Source organism: Pagrus pagrus (genome assembly GCF_965226575.1).
Source record: "Pagrus pagrus genome assembly, chromosome: 12".
NCBI classification, from domain to species: Eukaryota; Metazoa; Chordata; class Actinopteri; order Spariformes; family Sparidae; genus Pagrus; species Pagrus pagrus.
Genome location: NC_140196.1, coordinates 16,555,049 through 16,576,613, shown reverse-complemented (window position 1 = coordinate 16,576,613; position 21,565 = coordinate 16,555,049). Strand labels below are relative to the sequence as shown.

Genomic DNA, 21,565 nt, shown 5'->3' with positions numbered 1-21,565 from the left:
GAACTGGCAGCAGAACATACAGACATTGTCATTAAGCAAGACGTTATTTCTGTACAACTTCTTTATCCCGTTAACATCCAACTGCCTTTTGGGGATACATTTTAGTTTAGTTAAATTAAAACCAATGTTTTATTATCGATTGTCAGACCTCATGCAATGAATGTGGACGAAATGTACTATATTCGAGTGATATCACATGAATGATCCCTTTCTGTATTTATTCTTTGTGTAATGAAGAATATCTAATAAACAAATGAATTGTGCATACATTTATTTTGGGGGAGATTTATTACACTGTTCATCTGCCTGACTGTTTTGAAAGTAGGGAGATATGAGACTTTTAAAGAGTAATCTAACACTTAATGCACTTTTTTGTGTTAGTAAATCATCAAGCAGCAACCTCCATGGCTGAAAAATGAAGCAAACATGGAAGTGCCAAATACTGCAGTTCCTCAAATGGCCACTTGAGTCAATCCTCAAGGACCCACATAATAAAATGCCCAACTTTACGGCAAAAGAAACACATTTACAGCCTGGTACAAAAAAAAATAGTTTGGGCTTCTATAGCTAATTTTCCCGGTCATGACAACTGTATGGGGGGTGGATTTAATATAACCTACTCATTTAAATTAAGGCTTAAAGTTATACATAATTAATGGCATGGCTGCACTGAGTGACAGCTAGCCAAATATTATCTAGCTAGCTGTCAGTAACCATGCCTTATTTGGCCCGCCTCAGCTCCACCCACACTCCAATTTCATTTCCCTTTTTTGGATTAGCCCCAAGTTAAGCACTGCACTTTTTAAATTAGCAAATTATATATTGAGTCACTTTATCACACCATCTATTGATCCCGGTCCCATTTTATAGTATTTATTTCAACAGAAGCTATTTCTGGAGAGAAATCCAGTAATTCTGTAGAAAGAAAAAGTCTGGAGTGCTCAGAAGTCAAAGAAAATGTGATGGTGCTCTTTGGTGGGGAATACAGAAGTTCAACAAAAAAAGGATGACATGCACTAAAAGGATGTGAACAACCAAACAAAGTACGTTGTCACCAATAAAACCATGGCCATTAATATGCCGTTACACCACCCTCCACTCTACTGGGAAGACTTTCCACAAGATTTTGAATCCTGGCTACAGAAATTTGCCTGCGTTGAGGCACAAAAGCTATAATGAGGCTGTCCACGGATATTGAGTGATAAGACCTGATGCGCAGTTGGTGCTGGACTTCATCCTAAAGGTCAAGTTTCTCCACACCAATCTGAGAAAAACACTGGGGGTGCTGTCATGTTGAAACCAGACTACTGTCTAAAATGTCATTATGTGCTGGAGTATTAACATTTCACTGAATTGGTATTAAGAGGTGTTGCCCAAATCATAAAAGTTCAACATAGTGCCAGCATGATGCATTTAGTTCAGTTAGAGGCAAAGGGTTAAGTTTAATAAACGGTATCACCCTGAATTTTCCATCATTCTTTTTCTGAATATGTTTCTCCCTCTCTCTATGAGCATATAATACTTCATTGGTTTACCTCTATTCTTAAAATATATTCATGATACTGTATGTATTATTTACTTCATTCTGTTTAAAGTATACATCACGGCAACATCTTTTTTCTGATCATAACATCAAGCCAATAAAGCTTCTGTCACTGTCTTCAGAGGCAGACAGAGAGGCAGATCAACTTACACACAATAAAAACACAGGGGATTTGGAGGTATTACAGCAACAATGCAGTTTATGGAGCATTTTCTTCTCCATTTTCGCTGCTCGGATCGAGCCTTGAAAAACATGTCAAATCAGATTTATTTATAGTGCTTCCAACAACAGATTCCTTGCAAAGTGCTTACTCCACAGCAGAGGGCTTAAATACTAATGGAAACAAGAGAGTACAAATAAATCATAAATTTAAAGATGAGGCTAGAGCTTGTCCATGTATGTGTGTGTGTGTGTGTGTGTGTGTGTGTGTGCGTGCGTGCGTGCGTGCGTGAGTGTTTGTGTGTGGCAGAGCTCAAAGTAATTACCACTACACCTCATCTGTTCAACACCAACCTTTCCACCGAACCAGACCCAAACACGTCTGCTGAACATCAGAATAAATGAGCGCCAGAGCCTTTGAATGTCTCTAATATTTAAAACTTCACTGAGCAATAATTGTGGATTGATAGGAATTTAATTATTATTCTGGTTAATTAAAACAATTATTATTAGTTTTAATCAAGCACCAAGTGGAAAAAAAAAATTACTTCTGACAAATTAATTAGTGAATGCAAATCTCTGCACTTGTGCATTCTCCTGCGTTGGCCAAAATTACCTGGAGACATGAAAAATTATGCAGACACACACAGAGACGCAACACAACAACATGGCAGAGACAAGCATGAATGTTTTTCTTCCCCGTCATTTATGTTGTAGGCAAATTAAAAAACCTTTAGGCCCTTGAAACAGGTGATTGTAAATCACTTTAGACACTTGTATTTGTTGCATTGTTAAACGTTGCATTTAAAACATCTGCAATTAAAATATTTGTCAGTGGACAGATGAGGGGTGACAGGAAACAAGGGGGGAGTGGGACGGGGACGGTCATGCAACAAACATCACCCCCAAATAAAACTCACTGTGAAGTACTACTGAATTGTAAATAGACTTCTTTTCTACTTGAGCAGGGAATGTACGTCATCATTTTTTCACCTATTCAAACTGTGATGGAGGCAGCAACCATGCAAGACACAAGCGTTTGGGGTTATTTAAATATTCTGCATGGAAACCTTCAGTCCTGGGTCCTTGGTGCAAGAACTGCTCAGAAACGTGACAAACACAAGAGCATAAACTTGGCCTCCAATTTCCCAAGATCTCAAACCGATCAGGCATCCATGGGACGTGCCAAAGCAAGTCCGATCGATGGAAGCCCCGCCTTGTAAGAATAATAAGAATCCTGCGTTCGTTACTCTCGAATGAGGCTTTCATATCTACAGAGGAAGAGGGTCCTCTTCCATGGAGTCCGACCAGTTCGTCCTCATCACAAAACAATGTAGGTCGACTGTGAAAGCAGAACAGCCATATTCATGTTTCCTGGATGGTGGCAGCCTCTAGTGGCTATAGTTGTTATTACGGCAGCAAAGGAGGAAGTCAGCTGAGGCAATATAAAGAGCGGCAAAACCCACTTCCGGAGGTGGTCAGGGACGGATGGTTGGGTCGCACAGGACTTTCACCCAGGAGGCGGCTTATGTATGTAACACAGGTACGTTTGTAACTGAAGTTTCAAGCCAAACCACAATGTTTTCCTAAACCTAACCAAACAGTGAGCGTACATTTAAAATCCACTACGCCTGTCACTAGTGTGCTTTGGGAGTCACAGGCAATCAACCTATTAAGTTGTTGAGGGATGAGGATGTGTTGAGTCTGACATGTTACACGGCCATGTTTCCCAGTAGCCCAGAACAAACAAACAAAGACTGGCCTTAAAGAGGTCCATCCATCATTTCTGCATTTTAAGTGGTCGAGGGATGTCTGTTAGCTGAGCGGTTAAGATGCATATCATCCTGCATAACTGAACATTTCTATGTTGACACAGGTTGGGGACCCTTTTTGTTTGTCACCCTTCATTTGCTGTCTGTATTTCTGCATCATCAGTATGATGAAATTGAGGCAAAACAGGATTTATTTCATATAAACTGTATATAATAATTTGATTATCATTGTAATAGTAGAGTATTATTATAGTGAAATCTATTAGACACCAGTTGCAGCGGCTCCAACATCCTCCTCTGTTGTTGAAGTGTTTGTGTTGTGTTTATTGGCTTCCATCTTCTGCAACAACCTAATTTCCCTCAGGGCATCAAGAAAATGTCATCACCATTTTAATCACTTGATTGATCAAGCCATGTTTCATTTGCTTTCTGTGGTGCCTAAACAGGTCTTGACTGTCTATCTTCTGACTGTATGCGAGCACAGCTTATTGTGGCATACTTTAAATCTCTTCACAAACTCTGCAATGAAATTTGAATGAGACTTTTTTCTGAAAAAAAAAAAAAGACAAATGATTCGAAATGAACCATCATCTCCACAATCATATTTCTACTGCCAGCCTGTGCCAGACGGTGTGCCTCTTTGGAAAATGAGAACATCTTGCACAGTATAACGGCTGAATTTTTGAAAAGATTTAAGTTGAACTTCTGCTGACTTTTTTCAATCCCAATTGGTTATATAGAAATTTGGAACAGGGCTCCTCAATATCTTCCATTTGTATTCCCACATTTCCTCTGCTTTGCATGATTTTCTCTGTAGGACCTCAATGTCCAATTCTAGTCACTTCCAGTCTTTCCAATAACTACCCAACCTGATTGAACCACCCACTCTGCTACCTCCCACACTCGTCCCCGAGGGAGGATACACGCTGCTGAGAAGTTTGGGAGAGGGAGACTGAGAAGCAGGACAGCTGGTGTGTAGGACTTCAGTAACACAATAACACTTGGCATTATATGGTAAATCATCCAATGGGGGGCTCCTGCCAAGCTCCAGCAAGCCAATTTTTGTTTCCATATGCATGAAAAGATAGAGAAAAGGTGAGGAGGATATGCTGGGCAGCACTGAACTTATTGATGGCCATAAGGTATCGAGTATGGCTCTTGATTAATTGGTGAATAAGAACAAACAGATTTCATCAGAAACAATTCAACAGCTTTCATGGGGAAGTGGTTGAGAGATTCAAGAGTTTAGTTGAACTTTTGGTGACAACCAGAGGGAAATTTGATATTTCCAAGACAGATTTTTTTGTTTCCACCAATCTTCACTGAAGAATAGCTTGATCGTGTCTGATCCTGATCGTCTCTAACTTGAAAGTGAAGAGAAATATTGCAAGAATGGATGAAAGCGTGCCAAAAAACAACACTGGTCATTTATAGATTTTGAACCAATGACCAGAGTGCCTTAAACCAGCATTCTTTCTTGTTGCCAGCAGGGGAAGACTCTACTGGTTTCTAATAGAAGTCTGGTTGTATGTAAGCTTATGAGAAAAACACCCTACTTCTCACTGGATTTATCATCTCAGTTTCTAATGAGTTTATAGTCTTAGTGTTTAGTTTCAAACCTACACAGCATGATGTTCATTTTGTAAATAATGGTCCCACTAGGTCTAGAAGATAGAGCAGGGTATGCTTTAGAGCGGTTACTTTGTGATTGACAGGTTGCCACCACAGCATGACCTTGGGTTTTCAGTAGGTTAAATCCAGATATCCTCCCCAGATCGCTCCAGGCATTCAAATATTGTCACTTCTGGCTCTCAAAAACCAAGACGGTGATGGCCATAATGTCGTAACTTGAGGCTTCAAAAACGGTGACCTACGTTTTCCTGACAACCGACCTCCTATAGTCATGTGATTAATGACTGCTGTCAAAGGCAGAAGCATCATCTTTCCCTAACCTTAACCAGGTAGTTGTTTAAACTTAACAAGACCTCAACCTTAAAACCTTAGAAATAGCAAATCAGAATATGGTCATTTGAACCTTTTAATAATTTTGTGTAACTATTTCTTGATGTTTCATTTCTGCAACAACTTGTTGTTTTTTCATCTCAGTTTGTGTGTAAACAAACAAGATGCAATGTCTGCTGGCTCTGGCCTCCATAGTTTCTGTGCAGACATTAAAGCACGAGTAAGCATGTCCCCCAAAATGCGGAAACGGCTCCTTTAAACTACAGATCGCACCATGTAAACATATTTTCAAAATTCAAACTTTTTCCAGCTTGTTAAATAATAAAAATAAACACCAATACATGTATGAATTTGTTGAAAAACTGAAAATAATAAGCCCCCGATATCCACAAGCTTAACAGCTTAACCACATATTAACACGACTTTCAAGGATGCCTCAACAAAAAAAAAAAAAAAAGTCAACTTGACAAAGAGTCTTGGTTTAGAAACTGTGTTGAGAGCTCATTCACTTGTAGTGTTTGTAGTAGGCGTGTGTGGGGCCTAGTTGGAGAAGTTTGGAGGAGGCACTTCACAGAAGAACAACACCGGTAGAAGCTTCACTTCCAGCTGTCAGCGAGCTAATGCTGCTGTAGCAGACGCTGTGTTTTGGGACCAGGCCTGTTCCTCCTCAGAAGCAGTGAGTGTGACAGCTGTAGAAATCCCACAGCCAGGTACGCCGCAAAACTCCTGATCAACGTGCGCGCATGCACACTCGCGGGCTATGTTCCCCTTTTGCCCATTAATATTACATGCCGCAGACTTTGGCATAATGTACACTCACTTATCATTGATTTGCTCTCTCTCTCTCTTTCTATCTCCCAACCCTCATCCCCCGTTGGGCTTTGAGATGCTAACCTGTAAATAATAAAACTTTTGCGCTGCTGGTGACATTTGGCGCTCGTGAAGGAGGAAAGGGAAGAGCGGAGGAGACCGGAGGGGGAAAGCTTGATGAAATTGAACCCTTTCCTGCGTCATGAATATTTTCCAAATCACCAGGAGGATGCAGGGACTTATCAGAGCTGTTTGTGCCCCGGCTTCAGTGTAATTCACAGTCTCCACCAGGAAGAAGCTCGTGTCTGATCGGTATTTAAACGATCTGCAGGACATAACAATGAAAAGGGGCAAGGCGGCGAACTGGGAGGGCTGAGCCGCATGCACGCGCTCAATCTGCTAAGTAGGTGAGCTGCAGTTGGCGTTGGCGAATTACTGAGAGTCAGTTGTTGTACTGCTGCAGCAAAAAAAAAACAAAAAAAAAACTGCTGGATGAGAGAATGACCTACATAATGAGGAGTGGAGCTTGGGTGATGAGGCTTTTATGGAGTGACAGCTGTTCTACCTGCCGTTGTCACCTTGACAGTGCAAAGGGACTCATCAATAAATCCCAAACTAATGAGTGTCATTGTAGTTTATAGCATGAGAGAACGGTGACAACGTTTTCCCACATGTCTGCCATATTAAGCACACCCTCAACCACCCCCACAACCAATTTATGGCAAAGATTTTTTAGCTTATCCAGCACTACTGCGGGTATCATCATTTTCGGAGCTACCGCTGGTCCCGGTGGACTTGAGTGGGAAGTGTCACTCACTGAAAAACTTTACTGGGGGAGAGAAGAGACTACTTCCTCATTTTCAGCTCAACTGTGCCAATGCCCAGGTGCTCTTTTCAGGTGCTACAGTATGCACTTTGTCTGACTGAGAGAGACAGGTCTGTGTCTGGCTTTCCTATCATCTCTGGCTGCTCTTTGCCTCAGTGTCAGCAGACTGAGCCTTCCTTCCTGTCAGTCTGCCGGAGCTGATGATGAATTATAAAAGGGCCTGCTCTCCCAGAGAATACAGATGTTTCCACGCACACACACACACACACACACACACACACACACACACACACACACACACACACACACACACACACACACACACACACACACACACACACACACACACACACACACACACACACACACACACAGTCTCCGTTCGTACTGGATGGCTCTACACTATGAAAATCCTTATCGCGCCTGCGATACAGTCGATGGAAAACGAGGACTTAATATGCGAGCTCAATGAGAAAGCAGGGGCTAATTAACTTGAACGCAAACACGTTTAGCTTCTGCAGCTTTTCATCTTGGAGAGGGCTTCTGTTTGCAATATTTCTTTGACTGCTGATCTGCATATGCATATTTTTTAAATGAAATATGGAATGCCCTTAATGACTGTGGGACAATTATAGAAGTCATAATAATACAGTTGAAATCCTTTCATTGCTGTTAAAGTGGCTCGTTTTTTTGTGAACCGAAGCCCCGTAGGAGACTCGGCAATTGACAGACTGTTTAGTTTTGAGTGTTTGACTCGTTGGTCACTATTCACCAGGTGCTGCGCATACGGCCAAAAACGAGCGGCCGCAGCCTGATTGGTATGCCATCTCTTTTCCAAAGTAAGAGCAAACAGAGGGTTGTTTTAATTGAGACACTGAGGAAGAGAGGCAATGCACTAATAAACAGGTAATTATGCAACTCCCAGCTCCGCCAAAGCAGATTGTGAATCCATTAAGGCCTCTTCGCAAAAACGCCTCCTCCTTTTTTTCTTCCTCTGCTGATTATTTTTTTTTTCCTCTAAAGTGGTACGCAAAATCCCCATGCATGCAGCCCTGTTGTGTGGGAGAGAGGCTCCCGACGCAAAAATTCATAACAATTAACCATCAATCAGACTTAACCTCTGGGGTCACGGTAAGTGCTCCTCGCCCCTGTGAATCCGCCGGCCAGATTAACACAGTGACAAAATGTGCCTGTACATGTCAGCTAAGCCATTTATTTATTCAGCTTCCTCCCAGACTGCCTGATTAATCGCTCCCACACCACCGATGGAAGGAAAAGAGGAAACAGACAGCGAGAGAAAACGTGCCGCTCTGTGCGCTCGGAGGTCCGTAAGTGTGTGTCGGTGTGTGTGCGTGCATGTGTGTGTGTGCAGTGAGCAGTACCAGATTCCCCGAACGCACACTTGACTGAGCATCAAAGAGCAGTTTGCGAGAGCGTATGTAAACAACGACGGGGATGTTCAGAGAGACATTCGCGAACACCTGCACACATCCGTCTCTCCAAACAGACAGACAGCTTTAAATTCTCACCGCCCACACATTTCCAACCCAGAGTGCCTTAGCAATTTTTAGAAAGTTTTATTCTTACCTTGAGTGGCAATGTAGTGATTTGGCCTGTGGTAGCCCTGCAGAGAGAAAAAAAGAGAGAAAGGAACATGAGAGTCACTTCACTTTCCTCCTACTCGTAAAATAGAACAGCTGTGTGGCGAGGCCATTCCTCTCAGGAAATTACACACTGTCTTTGATTTTTAGTCTGTTTTCTGACAATGCCGGTTGACCCTGGCATGCAAACGCAGTTTATCTCAAACTTACAAAAAATAAACTTTGCATACAGTGCATCACTGCACAGAGCATATTTAAAATGTATAGAGTACCAGTAAAGATGTTTCTGCAGCGGAAATTAAGTTCCTCTGGATTTTTCTTGAGGGAGAAGGAATAGGTGCCATTTTTAAGGATTTCCATGTTCTAATTATACTTTATTCTGCAACACACTAAAGCAGTTCTGTACACCTTAATATATGCGGGAATGGGGTCTTTGACGTCACTGCTGCTGCACCTTATGAGGTATTGTTTGAAAAATGTGTGCTGCTCTCCTGTGCATGTTCGGGCTGCCAGCTGTTTGCTACTGTACACCCATTCAGTTCTTTGTTTCGACATCTGACTGAGTGAGAGAAAATGCGCGACTGAAAGCCAGTGATGGATGCAGCTGGATGCACGATGCATAAACACTCTCCATCACACACTCTACATGCAGAACACCTCTGGAGTAAGCAGCCAAAGTGTTGATAATCCCCAAGATACAACTAACAGCACTGATCTTCACAACAGGCCCCTAGTCTCACGGATTACTCTAATCCCTTCAAGTTTTATTTGTCCAATTCCTTGTCTTCTCTCCAGAGATATGAGGCAGGAAACAAAACATTAGGACTTAAAGGCTCTTCCCAGGCCCTGCCTCCTCTTGATTGTCTTCTCTCCCCCCCTCCACCCCTCCACCCCACCCCTGCTGCTCTGCTTATCTCCCTCATATTCAATTTAACTTGGACTGTGATTAACGCTCCTCCAATGAAGGGAGAAAGACACAAAGGATATTTTGCTCACTCTCTCTCTCATCCACCGGGCTCTTTCAGCTATTCAACTGTCCTCCATTTTTAATGACTTCTTTATCTCTGGACTGAGGAGGAGATTTGTTTGTGCTTTCATGTAAGTTCTGTCAAGTAAAGTGGAGGCCCAGTACGCCGTCGGATTAGAGGGGGGAGAGACGGGAAGAAAGGAAGGCCCTGACAGTGACTGTCAGGTGAGTAGAGCTTACTATAAATGGACTCGCGGCTTCTTAGACACACGTTACATTAGGTACATAAGAGCGTTTCATCGTGAACAGCACAAAGAGATAAATGCAGAAATGTCTATGTTGAAATTATTAATTGAACAGGTTTTGTTTCCAGGGATGTGTAAATTACTAAAGGAGAATTCAATATGTGTTAGGGTCTCTGTATTTTGCTGCATTGCTTATTTTAATGATCATTTATATTAATTCTTTCCAGCAACAGTGGGGTGTAGAGTGTCTAAAATATGCACAATGAAGTGTTTTTGCCTGAGGGCATGAATCTGTATTTTCAGGCTGAATATCATTAGATAGCCCACTCCTGCTAATCTGGGGTACCAACCCTATCACCTACAGAATACATTCACATACTGCTTATTTGCTTTGCCAAATGCACTTTAGAGAAAAATGCCTTTATTATGCTCACTGGCGATGTTTCATTTATGATCCAGAAAGTGAAACATCCTTCATGGAAGTCATTAGGGGGAGCCAGGCTGGATTAGTAACAGGGCAAAGTGAGAGACTGCCCCCAGGCCCAAGACCACAAGGGGTTTCCAAAGCCTCAGACTCATTATCTATTTTTTATTTATTGTATTTCAGTTATCAGAATCAGAATTTATTGGCCAAGTATGAGTGCACATACAAGGATTTTCTTTCTCTCTTTTTTCCTTACATTTTTTTCTTTTTTCTCGCAGTTTTCTTACAAAACTAGGAACAACTGGACACATGAGGTAAAGGAAGATAAAAAATAAAGAATGGTGAATGGTCAGGACTGTACTGTACAACAGCATTTGACAAGAAAGTCAGTACAGCATAGTAAAAACACCATGGCCAAGAGTCTGTATACAAACCAGCTGTTCTAAATGTTTTAAACAGTGCAAAGAAATAAAGAGTGAATACTGGATACATATGCACATAATGTGGATGGATTATGTACAATATATGCATGTATACATGTCTATATATTACATACTGCATGCAGGATTTACATTGACAAATTATGTACAGCAAGCAGGATATATATTGATCATCAGTAGATAATGATATGTATATGGTAAAGATGGTGCATTTTAAACTAAAAAAATATATTATATAGTGGAAATGAGTGGATGTTTGGTGTTATAGGTTTCATACTGTCACTTGTTTTGGGGTAATTTGTCATTTATTGCATATTTTTGTGATTAAGTGCAAATAATGCACCATAAAATGTAAACTATGTGTTTAAGGGCCTTAAGGTGGGTTATTGATTTTAAGTTGTATTATATCTATCTAATTTTTCTTCTCTACTTCTGGTTACTTTCACCTTTTCAGGCCTAAAATAAAACAGCATGAGGAGAAACAAATCAGTATCTCGTTGGATTCCTCACAGATTATGTCAATAGTTGGTCAAGCGCTGAAGAAGAGGCTGGTTATATGCACATCATATAGTTTCAAGGCTATCAGGAAATCGTGTGAATTAAAGGAGGGTAACGGCTGCACACTTAACCCCGTGCCATAGAAGTTTAATTAAGACAATGCTTCAATCCCACTTGGATCTTCATCAGGTCAGACTGTTTGGCTATGTGATAATAAAATATTGAATTTATTGACCTATACCTCAATTTGTAAACAGCGAGTGTCAGAGCTTTGAGTCACTGTTGTATGCTGTTGTGTTGTTTTCTTGTTCTTTCTTTTAATGGTACTGACAGGGTCGTAAGTATCTTTTCAAAAAGCTTTATAAAGAAACATCAGAATTGAGTTATGGAGCATTTATGGAACAACTCACAGTGACATTGTAAAGACTTGACATGACAAAAGAAAAAAAAAGTCATTTTTTCCACTGTTTAACACATTTCATCATCAGAGGTTAAATGCTTTGGTGACTGTGCAGAGCTTCTGTCAGTAAATACTCAGCCATGACACAAGCCAAAATGGTTGGGAATCACTTTTGCAGAAGGCTTTGCTGAATGTCAAAAAAAGACAGCTTGTTCTGTATTGTATATAACACTGTATAACACCATGGCCTCTATGCTAGACTTGAATGTACATGTAATCATTAGGAGACAGTAAGGATTACCTAAAGTACTTGATTTCTGTGCACAAGGTAAACTCTGTCTAACTTCAGTTTACACTGCACAACCACCAGCAAGCCTCTTTGTGCACAGCAGCACAACCCTGCAGACAACAAGCTATTACACTATGTTTCCTTGCCTCCTAAATGCTTATGAAAATACTCAATCAGCTGCTGCGAAAAGAAACATACCCGGCTGGTTCTGCTTACTCGTACATGACTCGAAATAATCGGCAGTATAATAGAGTACAATAACAAACACAGTGGGAAATGTTCTACACATAAGAGTTTATTGGGCAGGACAAGCTTCTAGATGGGTTAAAAAGCTTTCTGAAGAGCAAAAACATCATTACCCATCTGCCTGCATTTCTGCTAAGTACTTTTTCAATGAAGCTGGCAGAGCAGTGGAAATCCTTTTCAATCAGGAGCCTTTTTAATATGCGTATATTCTTATCTTATAATGGGGCCCTCGCTATTGTGAGAGTCTTCTCCGCAGCGGCCCTTTCCGCAGCATAATGGGCTATAAACTGAATAGTGGGAAAGGTAAATAATTTAAGCCCCCTGCATTTGCCGTGGCACACCTTGCATTATGAATTTATGTTTGAAGGCGTAACAAGAGATTACAAATTACCGCATTAGAGGGGCGGGGGAAGAGAAGATGGGAGAGGGAGTGAGAGATCTCTCCTGAGCAGAAAACCACTTAGGACGTCAGGTACATCACCAGGCCATTACACATGGAGCGGAAGCATCTGCTCAAAGAGGCCAATGAGCTGCTGTGTCTGGTCACATCCTGCTACTAACCCTGCTATCAACAGCAAATCAGGTCAGGTCTATATTGTGTGAGGTAAGTAGGTTAGATCTGTTTTCCACGGGAGGCATGTCTCACGCCACTTTTTAATGATTCTTACTGAGTGTAAAGGTGTGCACAGCCACTCGGGTTGCATGTAAGTGCTGTGCTGCGTGTACTCTCCTGTGGTAAGATGTTTAACAGAACCTCTGTATAAAACTGCTGCGCCTACTATTCACTAGCGTGTCCGTGATAGTTTTTAAGTGTCTAACAGTATAAAAGAAGGCAGTTGCCTTGTGTGGAGGTGAGACTGAGAAGCAGCTCTGATCTTTCTCGACCGTCCTCACCAGAGAAGGACAACATTGGCTACTTGTTCACTTGTTTCAAATGACCAGATGTGACAACGCAAAAAAGCAGCAGTTTGTGACAAAGCCTATTAGGAAGGAGACTGATGTGTGGAATATGAATTAACCCTCAAAGACCTCGACAATGTCATCTGTTATGATTTAATAACATTTGTAGTAACTCTCTTTTTTGGACACATCTATGTGGTCAGTAAATTAGATAAAGGATTACACCAGTTTTTCACTAAAAAACGACAAGGATAATAATATAATATAAATGGCTGTAACTCGGCAAGGAAAGGTCAGATGCAAACAAAAATTCATATTGGAAGTCTAAAACATCCAAGTACATCTATTTAAATAAATAAATGACTCTGACTGAGTCATCGTTAAAAAAAGAAAATGTTGGGAAAATGTTGACAGCGTTTTTTTTTTTTTTTAGATCTGGTAAATTCCTCATTCTCAGACAAGGTAAATGTAAAACGAGGACTTTAAATGAGCCATACTGAAACTTAAGATTCTCCTGAATCAAATGTGTTGATGCTGACTGCAAGAAAAACAAAACAAATACAGAGAGAGTCAGGCACCCAAAAATGTGTTTCAGGTTCTGAAGGTTTAAGGAGTCTCACAGCCTGAGGAAAGATGCTGCTCTGTAGTCTGGTGGTATGGTAGCGGATACTTCTGTAATGCCTGCCAGACGGCAGCAAGGTGAAAAGGCTGTGGCTGCGGAGGGTCTTTTTGGGTTTTGCGCAGACAGTTCACCTCACTCATATCACTAATGCACAGTAGATGGGTACCAATGATGTTCTGGGCAGTTTTTAATCACCCGCTGTGGAGCCTTCCTGTCCTACACCGCGCACTAACCAGGCCAGTTTTCATTCATGATGCTTTCTATTGCTCCTCTATGAAAGCTAACGAGAAATTGGCACAGGAATTTTGCTGACTTTGGTTTTCTAAAGATATAATGACGTTTCTGAGCATGATGGATTGACTATGATGTTGATTCTCAGGAATCTAAATCTAAATCTGGACCATAAAGGAAGCAAAAAACATAAATTTTAGTGACAGCAATATAATATAATAAAAAATAATAATGTGGATGACCTACTTGTCATTTAGGTATTCTAAGTTGTTGTATCTTTAATTTGATAGATAGAAGTTGATTATTGTCATGTAAAAAGAAAAAGCAACAGAAGAGTTGGAGTAGCCAAACTAATCATTTTGACTAATTTTTATCTCTGTGTATCAGCTTTGCTTCTATGCGATGTTAAAGGCAACTTGTATTAATTTTTTTAAGTTTTATTCATCATTATATCATTTTAACTTTTTAATGAATTAATCATCCATGGAACTTCTCTCCTTTTTCCTCATTTTCAGTTCTCGTGCTGTTGTTCAAAGCAAGGTCCAAAACTATAACCTCAGTTTCCCCTGAGTGCTGGTTTGCCTTTTCTCTCTCCCAGTGCTGTCAGCCTCTGATCTTCATTCCTCTTAATATATCCAATGAATAGAGTGCTGCAGCAGCCCTCTAAAGTTGAATATAAAGGCACTGTATGTGTGTGTATGTGTCTGTCTGCATGTGTGTGTGGATATGATGGGCAGGCAGTAGGGGCTGCTTTGTCCCTCAGGCCCCCCGCGACGGCAGCACCAGCGCCCTCTCTCTCCCCGAGAGGAAGCGCAGTGACCTTTGCGTTGGTGGCGCTGGCTGGTGTGTGTACTTACATCAACGTAATTTGCATTAATGTAATCGGAGCTCTGTTCCCCCTCCAGGGCCTGCAGCCTGACACGGGAGTGATCATCTGGAAGAGAGGCGGAGAGGAAGAAACCAGCGTTGAATTAATCATATTAACGAGGGCAACAGGAGAAGAAAAGGGAGGAGAGGGTCGGAGAGATAGACAGTAAAAACAGAGGAGGAGGTGGAAGAATGACCAGACTGGCATCATCACACTGTGGCACAAATGAAAACAGAGTAATAGAAATGCAACACGGCTGATGAATGGCTGCTGTCATGTGATTGAGCCTGTATGTCAAACACAATGTATACATCCCAAGTCTCTTATATGGCATCCATGATTCCTTCATTTGCACCCTTTCCTCAAAAAGTCACACGTTCTCTACTCAAGCAGAAGAACAGTAATAGTAGTAGTAACAGCAATGTACTCAAAGTATAAAAGTAAAAAGTTTCCCTCTGAGGGACATTTCTACCGGCCATTTATGTGTAAAGCTAACTGAACCTCACGTCATATTAATATGATTCAAAGACTATCAAACTTATAGGTTGAATCGGTAGGACTTATCCGATCTGTTCGTTAACGCACCAGAAAGATAGTTGATTGTTGAGTCTCATTCACAGAAGGTCAAATACCGACATTTTGGGTTGGCACTGATAGGTTGAAATCAGTCTTGTGATGTTGGAAAGGCGGCATGCATTGATGCAAAGATAAATAAAATCGATAAAGCCCCTTGAATGCATTAAAACTAAAGTAACAAGCCTGTTTTGAAAATGTAAGAAGAAGAAAGTACAGATATTTGTGTTAAAATGTAGGGAGGAAAAGTACAATGTTGAGTTTAATGAGATGCCTTTCCTCCTAAAGCGCCACATGGAGCGACATACGACATCTCGTTCAAATGTGTTTGATGTAGGGGCGGAGAATTGTTCAACGGAAAGTCTTCTGTGAAGGGTGCTCATGTGTATCATTGTTCATGGGTCGTCAGAGATTCCTCCTCGCTGGCCGGAGCACACAACAGTGCAGAGGGACGGCCTGCAAGATGGAGGACCAGAATGACTTCTGGTAAAAGCGAGGAGTAAGAAAAGAGACTTGGAATGTATCCTGTGACGCTGCTGTCAGTTTGCAACCTTGATGATATTAAATAAGAAATGATGTGCTTCAAACTTGCTTAATGGAAGACCTTATAAACCTTCAAATATTTGTTTTAAAAGTATGTAGTGAGGGTAGAGCAAGAACACAATACAGCCATTTTGAATAAGGACACATATTTAAAGTTTAAGTGAAAACCATGCAGCCTTGACTCTGGATCACGGACATTTTCAAAGAAATGGTATTCTGTAGATCTTCTGCATTCTTAAGTTACCTCTTGTGACATAAAAGACACTAAAGTTTGGATAAGTGATTTGAATTTCTTGCTAAATCAAATTCAGCATCTTGTACAAACATTGCAGAGGCAACATGTTCAGTGCCATATGCTGGCGAAGCTTATTTCTCACAACTGAAAAGACACTGCCGGAAGATGAATATAAAAGTAGATTGGAAAGGTCAAAGCTGCTCTCGTTGGCTGATAATAAAACTCTGTTTGAGCAGCTTATAGTTATCCAGAGTCACAAGCCCGGCCAATAAATCAGCCTGAAGAATGGGGACGGCACACAAAAAAAAACTCATGAGCGCTCAGGAGGTGCTTTGTACACACATGCAATAATATTCCCATATCGGTTCTTCATGCGGTTCTCATCCTTCTTGGCAGAGTCCCACGGCGCAGACTGTCCTTCAAAAAAGCTCTGAAAAGACAGAAAAACAGAAAACAGAGAGAAGAGAGATGAAATATGGTGTCATGTGCGAGCACTCTAAATGATAACCAGGCTAAAGCAAAACATAGCCTCCCTTTTTCAGCTCTCCAAAAAAAGGAAGGGAACATTTGCAATAGAGAGAAAGACACACACAGCGAGAGATATTCACATCATTATTAGACATGAAACACAGAGAGGATGGTGGATCCCGGGGAGCTGTGTCAAACAGGGAGTGCCATTAGGGCAGAGGCAGTGGGTGTCACTCTCAAACCTCTCCCCCTGCGCCGCTCTGCCGGGTGGGGCCACCGCAGCGGCTGTCTGTCTGCCTCATCTGAAGGACTCAATCAGCTCGTCGCGGGGAAAAATAAAGCCAGCTCATCGTCTGCAGATCAAAACTGCTCTGCTCAGATTACCCTCATGAAATATTTATCATCTCTCGCTGGGGAGATTTCCATTCTGGTGGCACACCAGGCACAATTAAGCCAAATTATGAAAATACATCTCCACTGCCAGTCCACCGCTGTTCAGCAGGGGCGGGTGGGGATGGCTCCAAGCAGACTAGCCCGGACAAAAACACGCCATTGTTCTGGCTTTTTGATAGTCAGCTAATGCACATTTGAAAAGTCAGCTAGTACATTAGAATGCAGGCCATCTGCGAGTTAAGATTCGAGAGCATTTATCGGAGCTCAAACAGATTGTTTGGAGGGTTCCTTTAAGTGGGGTTAGCCAGTCTGAGAGAGCTGGGCGCGTCGTCTTCAATCATCAGTGTTCTAGGACTTGATGGTTTCATTCATCTCAGCGCTACGGCAGGCAGCAGGCCGTTTGTCTAGCAAATAAAAGGTCCCTCAGACACGCCACAAGGACATATTCCTGTATTAAGTCCTAAGGATTAGTGATTTCTCTGAGAAACTGCTTTAATATGCTAAAAATATGTCCTATCCCTCCAGTGAAGATGGAAGCATGTCTCAAAGATGAATTATACAGGCCTCTCCTCCCGTGGCAGTATGTCTTGAGTAAATGCACGGGCCAATGTCATTCCCTCTGTCACTCTGAAGGATAAAGGTCTAATATCAAGCATCTGGAGACAAATCTTCTTCAAGCCGAAAGGCGTTACCTGGCGACTTTATAATACTTCTCTCTTAAACTGAGTGACCCTGCCCGTCTCAGGCGGTATAGTCTCATTCCTCAGGCTGTTTAGATCCTGAATTCAGAAAAAAAAACTAATTATGGTGATAAAGTAGTTCTCAAGAGGAAGAGATTATATGAAGGCTTTCAATTTAAAGGCTATAAACTCATACTGGGAATAATTAGCTAACTCAAACTCATTGAAAAACAATGGCTGGCTCCATCTGTAAAAACTATTCCCGAGCAAAGGTCGGTGTTGCACTTAATTTTAATGCATCTGCAGGTAGATTTTCACCATCCTCAAATTACTCCCATAGGTCCAGTTCACACTCAGTATGTTTTTAATTACAGGCTACCTGCTGTACTCCTGTCCCAGCAGAGTTTGTCTGGGAGGCTTTAACCACTTTTGTACATTCACTCACTCTGGGAAAACCTACATAAAGCAACAACGGAGCACTTGACGTACACACCATGGCAAAGTCAAAGAAATAATGGGTGTCAACACAAAGAAGAGTTGATTCTGAAGCAATTAATCATTTACAATGTGAGAGAAGGAGACTCATTCAAACTGACTAGTGTTCATTTGTGGTTGGAGCTTATTGAGTTTCTCACAGTGGGCTCGATGCAACACATCTCCCCTTCACATAAAAGCAGGCTGAAAACAAGTGAAATACAATCACAGCATAACATTTACAAACTTGTTTTCTGCTCACTGTCCGCTCAAACTGTGCGTCAACATGCAGAATAATTTGGACATGCAGATAATTAAAGTTTTGACCAAAAATGGCTTTATAAAGCTTTTGCAAAGTATAAAACAAAGTATGAAGTGATGTCTGATCTGTTTGGTACTGTAAATTAACTTATTTATTTATATTTAGTTAGTTTGGCTATGTGATAATAAAATAATGAATGTATGTACCCAAACCTCAGTTTGTAAATAACTAGTAGTGTCAGAAATGGATTGTTATCGCCCAATTAAATTATTTTATTACCGAGTTATTCTGGCAAAAAAAGCTTTATAAAGAAACATCAGAATTAAGATGTGGAGCATATATTGAACAATTCACAGTGACATTGTAAAGACTTGACATGATAAAAGTAAAAAAAAATAAAAAAAAATGTCACTGCTTTACACACTTGATCATCTGATGTCAAATACTTTGCAAAGCTTCTGTTGGTAAATGCCCTTTTCAGACTAGATCATAAACGTGAGATGTTGTTATCCCACAGGGCCAACAAGCACCATCAATCTGTCAGGTTCGTGATGATCATCTAAAAAACTCACAAATAACCAAAAATATTGGCTTACCTCGTTTATCTGATCCAAAGTTAACGTACAGAATAACAAGAAGCATGGGTCAGAGAGAGATATAGTACAGTGTAAGTCAACAGGTTTAGAGGTGCACTGGGCTCCAATCTCATCATCAGAAATCAACGGTTTAAAAGGGCATTAACCTAAAGACAGATTGATATAGAGAAGACAGCAGCCGAACACAACATACAAATGAATCTCTCTAGCCAAGTTAGAATGAGCTCCGCTCCACACTTTAAGCATCCCATGGGCCTTTTTTGCAAAAGGCTGTGGACGGCGGCAAGAGGAGGGGGGGCCAATAGTTTGTTGTGGCGTTGCTTGTGTTTGATTGACTGTTAGGTGTCGATGCAATGCCGGCCGCATGAACCCAAAACACCTTTATCCATAATGGATTAGGCCCGGAGGGCAGCCCAAAGCACTCCAGACCCTCAATGATCTGATGCTGCAGGTAGCCATGGGAGGCTGCATTATTTAATTCTGCAGTCATAAGCAGGAAGTGTGGAGTTAATTACTGATAAATCTGGCCCACACATAGTAGAGCTAAGCAGGGAGGGAGAAGAGGAGAAGGAACGCAGGAGGTGTAGATGAGGAAATTAGAGTACAGAGAACATACGGTCAGCGGGTTAAAAAAAAGATGTGATGCAAGTTAAAGGGACAGTTCAACCAAAAACAACTGAAAATACGTGTTTTTCCTTTTACCTCTCTATCTAGATTGTTTCGGTGCGAGTTGTAGAGTTTTGGAGATATCGGCCAGAGAGATGTCTGCCTTCTCTCAAATATAATGGAACTAGAAGGCACTGGGATCCGCGCTGCTTAAAGGTGCACTGTGTAGTTTTGGGGAAGAACTTTTAATCAGAAGAAAAATATCTTAATCGATTTATTTTTTATGCTTAAACAAACTAAATAAACAAACTCTCTTTGTTTTCATGACTGAATAAACTGAATAAACAAACTGACCTTAAAGGACAAAACAATTTCATGCCGTTTTACTTTATTTATATGTGGATCTACTCATGGAAGAGGCGTTAATGCTTGTGAATCTTCCTTGCTAGCCTCACGTCCCTGAGTAGATGTACAGTACGCTCCATTCTGCATGGTGACACAGTTAGTGGGTGTAATTTGGTGGTTCGAGCACCACAAGCTGGGTGCCAGCTAGTTCCATTATTTTAGATTAAAGGCAGACATCTCTGCTAGAGTGTGGCTTGTGCTGCATTTTTCTGTCTGAACCCAACTGAGTCGGAGAGAGTACAGTAGTAACTGACCCCACTTGAACTAAACGCAATGAGTTGAACCTTGCAATGACTTTCTGTCCTTCCATGCAGACTTGTCCAGCTTTTGCATGCCTGAATATAGTTTGTAGTGTCTTAAAATATGAATGAGCCTAGTGATAGTGAGTTACTTACTACAGCTTCATTCACAGTATTGATGAAACGATGAAACTTAATGATGTGTGCTGTAGCGAGTGTGTGGTTGAGCAAGTGAGAGAGAGTGAGCGGAAGAGAGCGAAGGTGAGTGCCCGCAGAACAAAGGGAAAGCAGTGAGGCTGTCAGTGAAAAAAGTAGAACATTTAACCTTTAAGGATGACTCATTGTTACCATGGTTACTGTTTACCCTGATAACAGACATGTACAATTGTAGATTATCATGAAAAGATATTGTTCTACACAAAGATACCAAAAATATGTATATTTATGATGTGACGGACTGTAACCCGAACCCAGAAACATCATTGCTAAAGTTTTGTACCTTTTAAAAAAAGAGAACGTCAGGATGGAGGAAGATGAAGAAGAAAGACAGAGGATGTCAGAACAAAAAAGTGGCAATGCTATCAACAATAAAGGGTGATGTCAGATAGAAAGACTGAAGCCATACAGATTAGGTATTTAAAAAAGAAGGATTTAGAAGTATAGCTTGAAGCCAGTCTGTTACAATGTGGCATCAGGGTGAGATGAGGCTGGCTGGTGTGGTGTTGAGGGATGGCGAGGAGCCTGGAGCTCCGCCAAGCCCCTGCCAGCCTCCTGCACTAATGAGAGGAAATGAGAGTGATGCTCTTCTGGGGCAAAAAATCTTTTGTTTTGGTGTCAGCGATAGGCATGGTGTCAGATTACCAATGCTGTTGTGTGACAACAGTCTTAAGAGAGCAGCCGGCTGCTGTCGCCGGAGCCTAATCGGACCGGATTCGGATAAAGAGGGGACATGGCTAACACACAGCTAGCTGTTCCTTGCGCTTTTTTTGTGTGTGGGGTGGGGAAGGGGTTTGCATTTCAAGTTGGTCTACAGCTGAGTCTCCGAGGGGGAACTGGGACAGCAGCATTTGACACAAACACACGCGCACACACACACACACACACACACACACACACTCGCTGCAGACAACAAGGAACAGATGAACAACAAAACGAATCACACCGTAAACACACTGAGACGGGGTGCATTAACAATTTATCATAAAAGTGCATCTGGGGAGAAACAAAACAGTTGTGCTGTGCGTTGCAAAACAGAAAGAGAGACAGACAGAAAGAGAGAGAGACAGAT

The 21,565-nt window shown here is 41.4% G+C and overlaps 1 protein-coding gene across 8 annotated transcripts in view; it reads right to left on the bottom strand.

Moving 5' to 3' along the window:
• Positions 1–21,565, bottom strand: part of LOC311266815 (receptor-type tyrosine-protein phosphatase mu) — a 171,975-nt gene that overhangs the window by 18,126 nt on the left and 132,284 nt on the right. For all 8 annotated transcript variants that reach the window (XM_084369382.1, XM_084369385.1, XM_084369383.1 and 5 more), the window contains 3 exons: positions 16,497–16,584; positions 14,793–14,869; positions 8,660–8,696 (listed from right to left, as the gene is read on the bottom strand). In XM_084369382.1, the coding sequence (XP_084225508.1) occupies positions 8,660–8,696; positions 14,793–14,869; positions 16,497–16,584 (202 nt within the window). The remainder of the gene's footprint in view (positions 1–8,659; positions 8,697–14,792; positions 14,870–16,496; positions 16,585–21,565) is intronic.